At 44.9% G+C, this 14,668-nt stretch overlaps 1 protein-coding gene across 3 annotated transcripts in view; it reads right to left on the reverse strand.

Annotated features, from left to right (window-relative positions):
- The window catches only part of tmem121aa (transmembrane protein 121Aa), a 26,165-nt gene continuing 11,497 nt past the window's right edge, over positions 1–14,668 (reverse strand). For 2 of the 3 annotated variants that reach the window (XM_042072365.1, XM_042072363.1), the window contains exon 2: positions 1–2,437. In XM_042072365.1, coding sequence (XP_041928299.1) covers positions 634–1,593 — 960 coding nt within the window. In that variant the 5' untranslated portion in view covers positions 1,594–2,437 and the 3' untranslated portion in view covers positions 1–633. Of the gene's footprint in view, positions 2,438–9,772; positions 9,905–14,668 lie in introns of those variants that run through there. The other variant, XM_042072364.1, reaches the window with a different exon arrangement.

A 14,668-nucleotide genomic window follows, 5' to 3' on the forward strand; every position in this document is an offset into this window, starting at 1 on the left:
CCCCCAGTTTGCTTTCCTATCCTGGATTCACAGAGAATCATCTTGGCAGTGCCAGAGAAACATCTGATGGGGAGAGATGCATCAGAAGATTGAAAACAAACATCTTGTTTCCAGACAGAGATTTGTCACAGTCCTGGATTAAACCGCACTTTAAATAGAGAATCTCCATTCAAAATATAATTTGATCTAGGACTAGTGCTAATCCCCATCCATGAAGGCAGCCCTCTACTATAAAAGAAAAGCTTTACTATCACAGGAACTGGCTGCTAGAAGCTCTATTTTTGCTGTAAAACAGCTGTTATAAGCTGCATTTTACCCCAGTCCAGAGCAGAAAGATTTTCCCTTTTTCTCAAAAATACCTCTTTAAAAATAAGAAATTTCTGAAGTTTCTGAACTTTTTCAACATTCCCCTTTAAGGGACTGGAGAGTTCGTCTTGACCCTGAAAGGCTGCCAACTCTCTTCCTTGGGACAAATACAGATTTATGATTATGTGTTTTACAAAAAAACAACTCCTCTGATAAAAACAAGTTTTAGCAGTCCAGTCAAGGGTGTCAAGTCTGTAGTGGCTGCTAGACACAGATGTGAGAGGTGGGGTTGGAGGAGGAAGAGGAAGGAAGGGATTGCTTGGCTCGTCACGTGTCGATGACCTCGGCGGGCGGCGACGGCTCCTCGGGCAGGCTGGTAGTGGTGGCATTGGGCAGTGTCTGGTTGTGGGCCACGGAGTTCTGCTGGAGCTCCAGGGCGATGCCGGCGGCAGGGTCATGCGGCGGCGGGAACTCCTTCACCTGCCGGCGGTACTCCAGAAAGGTGCAGGCCTTGGTGGCGATTGCCACCACATTCTTGCCGATGAAGATGGTGGACACACGGCTGTCCTGGAAGAGCACCATGTTGACGCCGCGGATGACGATTGTCACCACGTTGATGGTGACCAGGCTGAGGACCGGGTAGAGCATCATCTTCTGCGGGGACACGTGCTCCCCTTGCACACTGATCTCACTCAGCGACACACACGGCAAGATCAGCAGCAGGATGTAACAGTAGAAGAACATCAGGCCCTCCGCCCAGATGGGCAGGCCTGTCCTCTGCGGCTCCCACAGGTTGGCCTGGATGTCCAGCACGTCCAGCAGGTCCAGGGCCACCCAGAAGAGCCGTCCCCGCATGTCCTCCTTCTTGCGGAAGGTGCGGACATACTCCATGCTGTCCAGGGCCACGAGAACCAGGTAGAGGCCCGGCACGCAGACCGACAGCAGAAGAGTCAGTGCCTTGCGGGCTACCGTCTCTAAGTTCCGCCGGTCAGCCTTGTAGTTCTGGAAGACAAAGTAGAGTTTGATCTCCAGCACAAAGATGTAGAGGAACCAGAGGATCATGGCATAGCCTCGCTTAGCAGTTCGGACCTCGGCACCTACCCAGACCGCCACGTAACGAAGCACTATGAGAAAGCAAATATCCCCCACCAGAACAATGATACAGACCCCGATCTTGCGGGGCCCTTGGTTCTGCTCGACCAGGTAGGCATCCATGAAGGCCATGCTTGTCATGATGACGATGGTGGTTAGACACACGTGCCGTTTGTCAGGTGGCGGCAAAACCATGTTTGACTCTCCCCTAAGTGTCTAACTTTGAACACCACAACTCTTTCCAAGTTAAACTGTCCATTAAAGCACCGGCTGGTATAGTAGATGGTAATTATATGCTCATGGTGTGTTAGACTGCCACCCTGTCTCTGTATTCTGAAGAAGTCTATCCATTCTTGCTGTAGGGAATCTGTACAGGAAATAAATAAACAGCTCACAGAAACAAATGGAGGGAGGAGAAGAGGTTTTTTGATGTTGAGGCTGGCTGGTGTTTGTTTTTAATCCCTCAGGTGACCGGGAGCATTGCAGGTGTGTGTGTGTTTGTGCATGTGTGTGTGTGTGTGGTACTGCCTCAGGTTACTCAACGCACTTCCATGGGCTCCGGGAAGGATGCAGGGTGCCTTTTTTTTTCTTTTTTTCTTTTTTTTTCTTTTTAATCAGGGTTTCACACGACCCCTCATGACCTCCACGCTCATCTTGACCACCTTACAAAGCCAAGTCAACGTAATGGGTGGGTATACATCCGTTCACCAAAGGTCATCAAACACGGGAGCTTTTGATGGATAGCTGATCCCAGAACAGACTTGGGTCATTGGTGTCAGCTCACCGAGATTGAGAGCATGGCTGAGGTTAGACAGTGTGGGCAGCTTAGTGGCTGTGTGTAGGTGTGGAGGGAGAGAAGTGGGGCGGGTCAATGGCGGTTTGCCTCTCAGTGCAGGGAAGCACCTATGACGGGCAGCTGAGCACTCAGACGTGTCCCGGAGACAGAAGATCCCTCAGCTGTCAGCCTGCGTCAACCAGGGGAGAAAAACGAGCCTTTGGTTTTCCTCTGGAGTGTGTTGACTGCTCTTCTTCAGCAGACCTGAGAAAGAGGGGAGGGGAAAACCAGTCAGAGATGGACCAGAGGCAGAGAGGGAGACTAAATCAGATATCTTATTTTTTTAACCTTCCAATATTATTTTATGAGAACAACAGGGGGCAGTAGTGAGATGTTCTACACCACTGAATGGTAATTCATTTACTTCTGAATGATTCAACACCTTGTGGTCAGCAAAGGGCTTGTCTGTACTTAATTAGACCAAATAAAAAAAAAAGAATTTGAACATAATTAACGGACGTCCACACAAATAATGCCAGATTTAGTTCCAGTTTTACTTAGAGGTTACCTCATTAGTGTTGGAATAGCACATTGTGCACCACTTGATTCAAATCTATTTTGTAATGGATTTGCAGATTATGTTGCCTTTACTAATCGCTAATGCTGCACCTATGTGCTGTTCGATTAGACACTCTCGCAGGCTCACATCTGCCGGCTTCCATAGCAACCCGCTTCATTGAGAAAGCGATAATAAGTGATTATGAGCCTGACACAGCGGGGAACCAACTGCATTCTGGGAGCCATGAGATTATCTAGAGTGTGTGTGTGTGTGCTCATGTCTCTCAGTGTGTGAATGCGTGTCTACAAGTGTGTGTGTGTTTGTCTACATGAGTGTGTCTGTCAGTGCGTGTCTGTGGGTTTGTGTGTATTTGTGTGTACATACAGTACGTGTGTGTCTGTGTGTTCTCATGTGCCTGTGTGTGTGTGTGTGTGTGTGTGTGTGAAGACTTTAATCACATCCTGTGAGTTGAGGCACCAGAGTGGGAGAGACTGAATGCTAATGTGTGGTTTGGGTCTCTGGCACACTGACTTCCAGGCACTCTCGTCTGACTACAATCTCACAACAAAGGAGATGACTTGTTCCCTTCTATGCTTAAAATGTTGACATATTCCCCACCTAAAAATACAGAGAGTGGTTTCTCTTTTTTTCTTTCTCTCTCTCTCTCTCTCTCTTACACACACACTCACACACACAATCTTAAAGATGCTGACCCCCCACCCTCAGCCTTCTCCATCTCCTTGTAATCTAAGAGCTTCAACCTCCACCACAGGGGACCCATAAAGAGGTCAAGAGGGTCACTTTTTGTCTGGCGTGCTATTGATCACAGTCTTCCTCTTCGGGCTCTTTCTCTAACAAAGCCACTCTCTGTACATCAGCAAGATGGCTCATCAGCAAGAATATATTCTCACCAGCGATAGCAAGACGTCTGTCTGTCACACATTCTCTATGAACCAAACTAGAACTACATGCCCTGCATGTAGATGATGAGATATTATTTTCAAAGCCTGCTAGAGGTCTCTCCTGGTGGTGGCACTAAGCCACTTAATGAAGTCTGGATTAATAAACACAAATTAAAATCTCATCAAGGCGCTGAGAGACTAGAAGCATGCTTACTCTAACCGAGTACAATGAACCCACACAAACACACACACTCACTCACACACACATACTGTAGAGATGCAATGAGGGCTTGTGTGTATAGGCGTTAAATCAGGAGTTTAATTAAAATGGCAAAACAAGTGTGGGGGGTGGTTGGCTCTGCTAGAACAGAGCAGAGAGAACTCATCAGAGCAATCAATGCACCCACTCAGTCATGCACACACCCACAGCCATACACAGCCACCCACCCAGTCATACACACACAAACACATACATACACAGCCTCCTCACACAATTTTTCCTTTCTTTGATGAACACAAACACAAGCACCTTTCATTCAACACACATACATAATCATACTCCATTGAACAGGTTGTCTAAAGCTGAACTGCCCAGAAAGTCTCTCATACTATTGATCCTCTCCTCTCAACTCCTCTTTGTATTGGTCCCACTATGTTGAATGTTGGGTATCTCTCTCGCCTGTGGGGCCTGATGATATAATCACTCTGTAGAGATTCTTTCCTGTTTTCATTCTTTTTTTGGGAGAGTTTACAGCCACTTGGGGGGCTGAGGGAGCAGTGATATTTCTCGCTGTGAATCCGGAGCAAGCGCTGCTGGGTATCTAATAGAGATATTTACACATCCCGCTCGCAAGAAAGACGCCTGAGCTCGGCAAATTAAAAGCCTCCTTGACAGTATTCACACAGAGTCTTTTTAAAAACGTTTTTAATTGGGGGCTTGATTTGCATTCGAGCACATCAGTAGGCATGCAGCAAACCTTTCCCTCTCCTCCTCCGACACTTATGAGTTGTTGAATATGTTGTGATTTGAATATGAATATGGTATAAATATTATATATTGAATATGATGAATATTAGATATTAGATGTTGATTGCTTTTTTAATCTCACGTGGATTGTGAAACTTGGAAAAGCTATATTAAATGACTGCGACACTCTCATACAGTATACTGTCACATGGGGGTTGGATCACTTATTGCTCTTTGTAAGGTCAGGAGAATGTGCTGTGTGAGTTCATATGCGTTCTCTCAGGGGAGTGTCCACAGGCAAGACCAGTTACTGTGGAAACCATCGTTATCAAGGAGTTCTGTGGATCTTGTTTGTTTAATAATGTAGAGAATTTAGACACTATGGATGCAACTTTCACCTTCTGTTGGCATTGAACAGACAAGCTAATTCACCCTGACCCTGTTAGAATCTGACATCAACTGCTGTCTGAGTGAGGCACTTAAGGACTCAGGTTGGGTACAACTAGATGGTTGCCAAACAAGAACATGTGATGTATAATTTGCCTCAAAGTGCTCAACCATTTTGTTGCTATTGGCTTGGAACAAAAACAAAAACATGTTCTGTTCTACTCTAACAGAGTCAATGGCATGTCCACTCTCCTGGCCATGGAGAAAGGAGCTCAGAGGTGTCCATTATGGTTGTGTGAAGTAATGAATCTTGGTAAATACCCTTCTCCTTTGTCTTTCTGTCCATCACCCGCTCTGTCTTATTGTCTCTCTTACCTTCTCTCTCTCTCTCTTACCTTCTCTCTTTCTCTCTCTCTTACCTTCTCTCTCTCTCTTACCTTCTCTCTTTCTCTCTCTCTTACCATCTCTCTCTCTCTCTCCCTCCTTTCTATCTCTATTGGCAGCCCCGCTAACCACCCCTCCCTCTCTCGCTGCATCCCTTTCAATCAGCTTCCTTTCATTTCTCACCTTCTCTTCCTTCTTTCGTTATCTGTATTCCCTCCATCCCTTCCCTTCTCAATTCAATTCAATTCAATTCAAACTGCTTTTCTGGCATGACGGATAAAGCACTTATAGTGCCATAGCTGTTATACAAAAGAAAAGTAATAATACAAAGAACAAAAAATCCTAATGTCTATGGTTATTATGTAAATGTATATAAACTAAATACATAAATCATACACTATGATTTTACTGTAAAAACTCATAAAACATATACTGTATGTGCATTGGCATATTTATAGAAACATTAAATGTACTGTATTTACATAACATAAACATTACACAACACATACCCCCCCCCCCCCTCTCTCTCTCTGTGCCCCCCTCTGTGTTGCTGTATTGGCTGTCCTGTCCTGCCCTGTGCTGTGTTGCGGCGGGCGGCTGACAGTGGAGACGGGCTGGGCTGCGGTGGCTCTGAGCTCAGACTGCTCCTGCTGATAGGACTCCGCGGGGGGCTGTAATTCAGTGTGCTTGCCAAGCCGAATGAGCGTGTTGATATGATTACAGCAAAAAGCCCCAGCCACCCTGCCTCCTGGTCTGCCTGCCTGCCTGCCCGCATGTCTGGCTGCCTGGCTCTCTGGCCGCCACGCTGCCTGGAAACGGCTCTATCTGATGTTGCTAAACCCTGTTTCCTCTTGCCTGGGGCCATGGGTGTTCTGACGCAGACCTTGCTGCTTGCTCTGGTGGTATCGATATCGGCCTGCGTTTCTGTCTCACACATACAAATAAAAACATCAAGCAGCAGTAGCAGCAGCAGCAGCAAGTGAAACGAGTGCCTTAGTGCACAATGACGTAGAGGGCAGGATAAGAGTAATACTAATTTAATGTAGCTATGTCCTTTCAACGTCCCCTCTTAAGGTCCTTTATTTAAATGTGCTGCTTTTGACTGAGAGAAATGAAGGGCAAGAGAAGTTAATTTGGAGAAAAGAGAAGAGCAGACCTCAATCGATGAGAGGTAGCTGGGGTCCACAGAGGTCAGTATTCATCGTGCATTGGAGAGTAGAGGAGAACACTCCTTGAACTTCAGGCATACCACACATCCATATCCTATCCTCTCAGTATGCGGCTACTGTTCCTCTCAGTAAAACTCACAAATGTTTTGCGAAGTGGGGAAATTAGAGTGAGGTGAGGGACAAGACGTGAATGAGGGGGGAAAACAGCTGCTTTTTTTGTTGTTGCTGCCAACGGAGAAATGAAAAGTGTGAGTTGAACGAGAAGAGGTCAAATTGCTCTGCCACTTCCTCCCATGTCCTGCTATCACAGCGCAGTAAGTAAGGAAGAGGGAAGGGATTGAAGGGAGAGATTGAATTGGTTTTTGGTGGATGAGTGGATGAATGGGTAGATGGATGGATGGGTGGGTGGGTTGGTGGGCGGTAGGAGGGAGGGAGGGTTTCCCTCATTCCTCATGTTTCCTACGGCTCAACTCGACCCACTACATTTTCTCCTTCACACCTCCTTAGGTTTCCTTCAGGGGAAAGAGAAAATCTTCCACCCCTTGCCATCTTGAGAGCTAGTTTGATGCAGAGAGTGGCATGGTTGGGTACCCAGGGATCGGGCAGTTCAAAGCCCCGCTGTCACACTCACACACACACACACACACACACACACACACAGAGACACACACATACACACACATACAGAGAGAGAGAGAGAGAGAGAGAGAGACAAACACACACACACACACACACACAATCACATACTGTATACACTACTGCTTGGCATCCCCTTCATCACAGAAAAGGGTGCTGCAGAATCTGGCCAAGAGAGTCTGGACTTTGAACCGTGCAGAGCTCCTCGGTGGGATTATCTGACCACTGTCTCATCAGATGCCCAGATGACCAGCCAGGCCCAGCTCAATTGGCAGTGCCAACTTTGAGACTGTCTGTGGGGGATGGAGGGGGAAAAGAAGAGTGGATGTGGTAACAGAGGGATATAGAGCGATGATATAAAAGGGTAAAGATGGATAGAACTGACACAGCAATGGTTTGCATACAGACACACATTAGCATCTCTGCTGCTATTGAACTGATACTGTTTAGATATTCACTGTCTCCAGTGAGGTTTACCCCGTCACTATGCAGTGCTCTGGCTTGTAAATGGTTCATTAATGAAGTACTGGTGTTTAGCGTCTGTGGCATTTCTTGTGTACATCTTGTAAATTATACATGTGTATCGACCCAGATAATATGCCATTATGCGCTTCCCACATTGCTTATTTGTATGTGCATTAAATAATCATCTTTGCGCGGTGCCGGAAGCAGGAGGTGTGTTTTTCGCTCCGCTTAGTTCCAGCCCCGGTGTCTCTCTGCAAACTCCCTAACTGACAGCCATGGTCACGATCACCCCTCTGACTGCAGTGGTAGGCAGCTAGAAGTAGCACAGCTCAAAGGCCCATCGGCTAGTCCTCTCCACAGGGATTTTAATTCATAAGCTTGTTCATGAGGGTGCTTTTTCAGCTATAGGAAACCAGATGAAGTAAGCATACAGTGAATAATTATCCCCACACATATTAGCCAAATAATCAACTTCCAACAAAGGTCATGGTCTCGGTAATGCCAGTATTATGAAAGACATTTTTCAAAAAGATTAATTAGGGTGAAGACGCTGGGGCGCTGAGTGTATGACCCAGGTCCCCTGCATTAGGGGGCCATATGCTGAGTCAGTGTCTCATGTTATAGGAAGCCCTGCCTCTGATGTGATGACCTCTGAATCTCCTATTGAATTACGTCAGGTCCTTGGCAGGTCAAGTGCTAGCACTGACCCTGTAAGACTATTGTTTGCAATGTTAGCGTTTCATATTTGACTGTCTGGGGTTAGAGGGTGGACAATGCCTGGTGCTCTGACATACAGTAATAACCACATAACCTAAACTGAGGGTAATATGCTGGGCATATCCCGGACAGTGTGTGTTATATCGGTCACGGTGACACTAATGCTGTTGGAGTATATGTCCAATATGTCACATTTCTACTGCTACAGACATCACGTCACCAGACACCAGAGTGAGTCCCAGCTCAGCCTGCTCGATTACAAGGTACTGATGTGAACAAGCCACTCATTACCACATGGCCATCATAGCCACTGACTAATTGAGTGGCTTAACACCAAGAAAGCTAATTTCTCACCTATATGCTCAACGCTTCAACAAACCATAGCTTATCATCAACTTATCATGACAGTCACAATTTATCAATTCCTGACTTAGTGTAACCTGCGTTGTGTTGAACCTGCGCGATTCAGCCCTGCACACACCCGGACTCGAACCCGCGAACAGCAGCACCTTGGATCGGGAGGCGAGCGTGCTAACAATTGAGCCAATAGCCCGCGATATATGACTGTCTCACTACTTCTTTTATAATGTCGAGTGGGAAAACATGCCAAATGGACATATATTTGTATAGTTTCCTCGTTAGCTAGCCTAGCTAGCATAGTTATTGCTAACGTTAGCTAGCTACAGTAGTTAAGTAGATATAATATCAACCTAGTCCCAATTATGTCTTTATTTCCTCATTCTCTAGGCCTACTCTATTAGCTATTTTCATTTATAATCTGTAAGATCGCTTGTACCTTCATCTGTGACCGGAGGCCACTGTCTAACATCATCAACCCAACAAGCCATACTGCCTGGCTGTAGCTGTCATTGAGGGTGCGTTATCACGGAGGTTTGTTTACATACCAGTAACAGCTCAGTAATGGCGTCGCCACAAGATGGCAGCCTCCACAGAACACTCGTCGGATTTGTGTATAGGCTAACTTCTGATCACCTGTGAGCTAAGTGTAAACACCACTGGCAGACTGATGAGACATGCAGATTGCTAATGCACTCGATAAAAGCCAGGTCAGCCGCCGAGGGCATGATTGCTCGCATTTACATAAAAGCCTAGGCCCAAGATACAATAAAGGGAAGAGATGTCGGTAGTGGTTTTGTTGTGACAAAATGCTAAGCCTATTGGGACCGTTTCCAGATATAGACAGATCCATCTACTCATTGACAACATGGTCAGACACCAGGCATGTATTTGTAAAAATCCATTGGCAAGGGGGGGGGGGGGGGGGTTCTAGCAGCGCCTCTGTATCTATCAACCCCAAGAGCCTCAGAGCAGGGATAGTAAACTCCTGACTTCTAACATGGATAAGATGTCCTATAATGAGCTCACTCAAATTCTAAAGACAGGTATACTCACCCAGCCTTGAGGTCTAGACCTCGATGCTGAAAAGAAGTATGTGTAGTTGCCTGGATGCCCTCTGTGAAAGCTTTTACCTTTTAAAGGTTAAGAGGCTGTGTGAGTCATCCTTAGAGAAGAGTTCAACTTCACTTGCAAAGTTTCAGAAGTAGTTGAATAATGTGGCTCCAGGCCCAGTGGTAACGCTGACTTGTCTGCAGAGTGTTACAGCTCAACATCCTATCATTATTTCTCCTCACTTGCTTGGTTTTTCTCAAACCACAGAGTCTTGATCTTGGGAGGGTAGAGACTTATTCACTTGTTCTTCTCAAGCCTTTAACTCTCAGCTTTCTCTCACATCCCACCACCATGTGTATTGTGAAGTGAAGTGAAGTTACTGTCAAAGATGAAAGTCATAGTACTACAGAGAATGTGTAGGCCTATACAATGTGTATACAAGGGATTAACTCACAACACTGTAGAGATGGCAACTGAGTCAACTATTTGAGGGGGGGACTTCCAGAGCAGTCGTGACAATTTGCTGGTGTGGCCCTGAAGACGTAAAATTGGGGAGTTCGTGCTGCTAGTACCCAGTGTCTCCTCTGGTGTCATAAGGAGGTATGAAGAGCACCCACAGATACCCACTGATGGATTCGTTTTATGGATCAACATGTTTGAACAGGCTACAGTAACTACTGCAGTGAGAGCCAACTAAGATTGCCAACATTCAGAAAAGAGTGTTATAGTATACTTACATTCTTTCATGTTTTCAATTCTTAAAGAACTTCACAAAATGAGAGTTAATAATTTGTGACTGAGTGTATTATGCACCTGCAGAGTCAGCCAGCCCTTTTGAGGGGTCTAAAATATCAGTCTTGTGTGTTTGGTATTTTCAGAAATCCTTCCAAGGCTTCATTAAAAACTAGATAAAATGTTAAATTAATAGAATTATGTTTAAATGAATATTGAACTTCTTTCTTTCAAGGCTGTCCAAAATAAACAACAAAGTTGGCACCATCTCTCACTGGGTAGTATTAGTTTTACATTTCAAACATTTACCAGAACACATTAAAAAATAACCAGTTTCACTTAAGAATCAGAAACAACTTATACATTCAATTTGTCTTTGTTCAATTATATCTGACAGATACTGTAGCATCTCTGTTTTCTTGTATGATAGGGGATTCCAGAAACTTTCTGGCCATTCAAAAGAGAAATACTACTTCAGCTACTTTGTAAATCTATGAGACAGAATTGATAACCCAGATGCCAACTTGAAGAGCTACCAGACTGTCTACTGAGAAGACAAGGTGAGGAGAGAAAAAAAGAAATATCAATGTGTCTGGATTGAAAGATATGCTGTTTGATTCTTTTAAGAAGTGGCGCGAGACTGCACCCCTGGTATTAAAGAGTGATGAGTAGCCTTGTGTTCTCAGTTAGGTGGTGGGTGGTGAAGTCTCAGAAGTTTGGAATCGGCCTTAAGAATGCAAAATTTCTCAGTTACCATACTCCTGTCTTATCCTGCCTAAATGTTTAATACTCTTCCAACCCAGTCAGCCTTTTCCTTAATATCATCTTCACGTCTTCTTTTTCTTTCTCCTCCTCCTCCTCTTTTTCTTCTCCTCCTTTTTATGTTTCATCTCATCCACTTTGACTTTAAACACAGCATCCCTCCATTTGTCCTGTCCTTCCTCTCTGCAGTTTGAACCACATCAGTCAATACCTTCATCTTCATCCACACACTTCAACATTCTTCTCTGTTGTCTTCCTCTTTCTATTCTCCATGCAAATTTCCCATCAATTTCCATCATCTCTCTCTTCTCTCTTCTCTCCATTTGTCCTTCTCTCTGTCTTTTCCTCTCCCTCTCCCTCTCCCTCTCTCTCTCCTCTCTGTCTCTTTCTCTCTCCCTCTCTCTTTCTCTCTCTCTCTTTCTCTCTCTCTCTCTCTCTGCCCTCTGTTCTGATCTCTGTCTCAGCCAGCGTCTCGGCCCCTGTGAATCTGCAGGGGGTCCCAGATAGCATTATCTCATCTGCAGTAGGAAACACTTCCTGTCTAATCTATCCACCGACTGGTAGACAACAAATGGGAGAGGACTCTGTTGCTCTGCTCTGATCCTTATTCTTCAGATACCCTTTCCTGAGGCGTGGTGGTGGTGGTGGTGGTGGGTGGGGGTGTAGGTCGGGGAATGGGGAAATGGGGAGTTCAAGCAGTAACGTGCTGAAATTAGTCGTGTGAATTCGGGTGGTGTCAGACGCAGCAGGAGGTGGAATTGAAGAAGAGATGCTCGACAGAGGCTGGAGGCCTAAGCTCATTTTCCGGTGCCATCATCATCGGCATCATCAGCTGCAGCAGCAGGAGCAGCAGGATCCACCTTGCTCCCGTGTGCAGATCTTAATGTGCATCATTGTCTGGTAATGCCAGATTGCAGGTTTCCATTTCACAAAGGCGAAAAGGGGGATTTTTACTTCAAGTCATTTGAAATGCAATTTCTGCACTGCCAAACACAGCTGATTTATATCATGTACTTAGAATACATCAAGATGTAGGGTCTGGGAATTATCCATTGGCACTGCTCGATCCGAGAGGCGGGATAAACAGTTGTCTTTCAAATTTCCTCTGCATGCAATAGGACAGCACTACAACTCATGAGTCCCATGCATTTTCCCACTAGCGGAGCTAGTTGACTAGTAAACTTTTGCCAATTTAAAAAAAGCTTGACTCAAGTCGCGTTTCAAAGATTGCTGTTTGTCAGCATCCATCTTTGTTTTCAAGTAGCAGGGAATTCATGTGGAACCGTCATTGTCTCTGTACACGATGTGATTGGCCTGAAAGTTTCATTTTTCCAGCTCGCAAGCCAATGGAGAGTTGCTAGACTACCCTGGCTGCAAATTAAATTTGCTGCCGCTATGGTGCGTCTAGATTTCTAGGCTATATCATCAGTAGGCTTTGTCAATTTCAGATATCTCACACTTTACATTTTTGCATTTACTTATCTACTTATCTACAATTTATAGTACAGGGAAGATATACATTTGATACAACTGGGTGTGTGTACTGTATGTATGTATGTGTGTGTGTTTAGTGTTTGTGTGTAATCCCAGAGAATCAAATAAAAAAAAACATGGCACTGCCAGCACCTTGCTGTATGACTTTAGCTGCAGGAACAATTCCATCCTGCTGCTGAAGAGAAAACTTCATGCAGTGAAGGTGAACTTGTGAAAAAAAAAAGATTTGTGTAACCAATGTGGGTGTGGAACCAAAGGAAATGTGTTCAAACAATCCTGCTCTAATTTCACACTTGGTCTTTGGATGGCAAGGCAAACACAAGGCTGGTGGTATTGGCTGTCTAAATTGGTCACATTGTCAAAGGTCCCTCAGTCTCTCAATTCAATTTGAGACATTGACATGCAAATAGGGTTTCCACTGTGGAAATTTATAATTTAATTTTCACACAGTGATACTGCTTCAAGTTTAAAGTCCCTTCCATCTCATATCTCTCTCTTCCTCATTCTCTCTCCCTCTTTTTCATGCTCTCTCCATCTTTCTCTCTCTCTAATCTCTATTCTTCTCTCTTTCTCAGTATTTGTTCTCTCTCCCTTACTCATATAGCTGTATAGCTGTGCCCTTTGAGGTATGGTTCTGCTAGGGAATATTGGTGAAAAAAAGATGAAACTCTGAAAGATCCATCAAAAACCTCTCTTTCTTATACACACACACACACACACACACACACACATATACACATCTTTTACACCCACACCCCCACCCCCCCTTCTTCCCACACACACACACACACACACACACACACACACACACACACACACACACACACACACACACACACACCACCCATCACCCCTACTCTGTCTTTTTCTCTTTTGTCTTTATGGCTGTAGATGGCACGGCGGTGTAAAGGCAGGGGAAGTTTGTCAGGCAGGATATTGGGAGTCCGCTCACGTTCCCAAGATGCTTTATCTCTGTGTGACTCCACTGTCCCTGCTGCTCTGCAGAAAGAGGATGGGGGTTTGGAGGAGGGGGGGGGAGGAAGGATGAGGTAGCTGCTCTCCTCCTCTCTTCTCTGCTCTTCCTCTCTCTCTTCCTCTGTAGTCCACGCTGGTGCTCTTCCTCCTCCTCTCTGTGTCACTCTTTCGTATGGGACAGGGCAGAGTTGGTTCCCCGCTGAGGGTGAGGTAATTGGGTTCGAATGAGGATCGATAGGACTGGGCCTTTAAAACTTGGAATGGTGCATGAAAGCACACACACACACACACATACACACACACACACACACACACACACATATATATATATCTCAGTTTGTTTGAAGTGTATGGTTTTTGGAGGTTTTATCACTGCCTCACATAAAAAAAGAAAAAGAAAATAACACTACTAAAAAACTAAAAAAATTAAACCTAGCCCAGGCAATCAGCGCTCATCAAAGTCCACATTCTTTCATTTCCACCCTCTCATCATTTCCCCAAACCTGTGGCAATTACAATCCCGACCGAGGATCCCGGTGATTTGTGAATGATTCCTGATGAGATGAATTCAAACAAAAAACAATGCAAGGTAATATGAGGCAAGTCATTAACAACGAGCCTGTCTGCTGATAATATCACTGAGGTGATGGATGAGCCTAGCACTTTTAACCACAACAAAAAATACAAAATAAGAACGTAGAATCAATATCACTAATACACAGAGACACTATCTATACCCTGGTCACTGTAGCAATTGTTATGAACCAAGGCAGCTTTCATATATCATTTGAAAGATGCCCTGTCATGAAAAGGAATCCAATTTCAGTGATGTGGCCTAAAATGAGGTATCATTATTTTTCAGTGCCTGAGATGCACGGAAAATAAGATCAAATCAACCAAGGTTGCTTTGCTACCGTTGAAGAATACACAAAAGTA

The sequence above is a fragment of the Alosa sapidissima genome, chromosome 19 (genome assembly GCF_018492685.1).
Source record: "Alosa sapidissima isolate fAloSap1 chromosome 19, fAloSap1.pri, whole genome shotgun sequence".
Taxonomy (NCBI): domain Eukaryota; kingdom Metazoa; phylum Chordata; class Actinopteri; order Clupeiformes; family Clupeidae; genus Alosa; species Alosa sapidissima.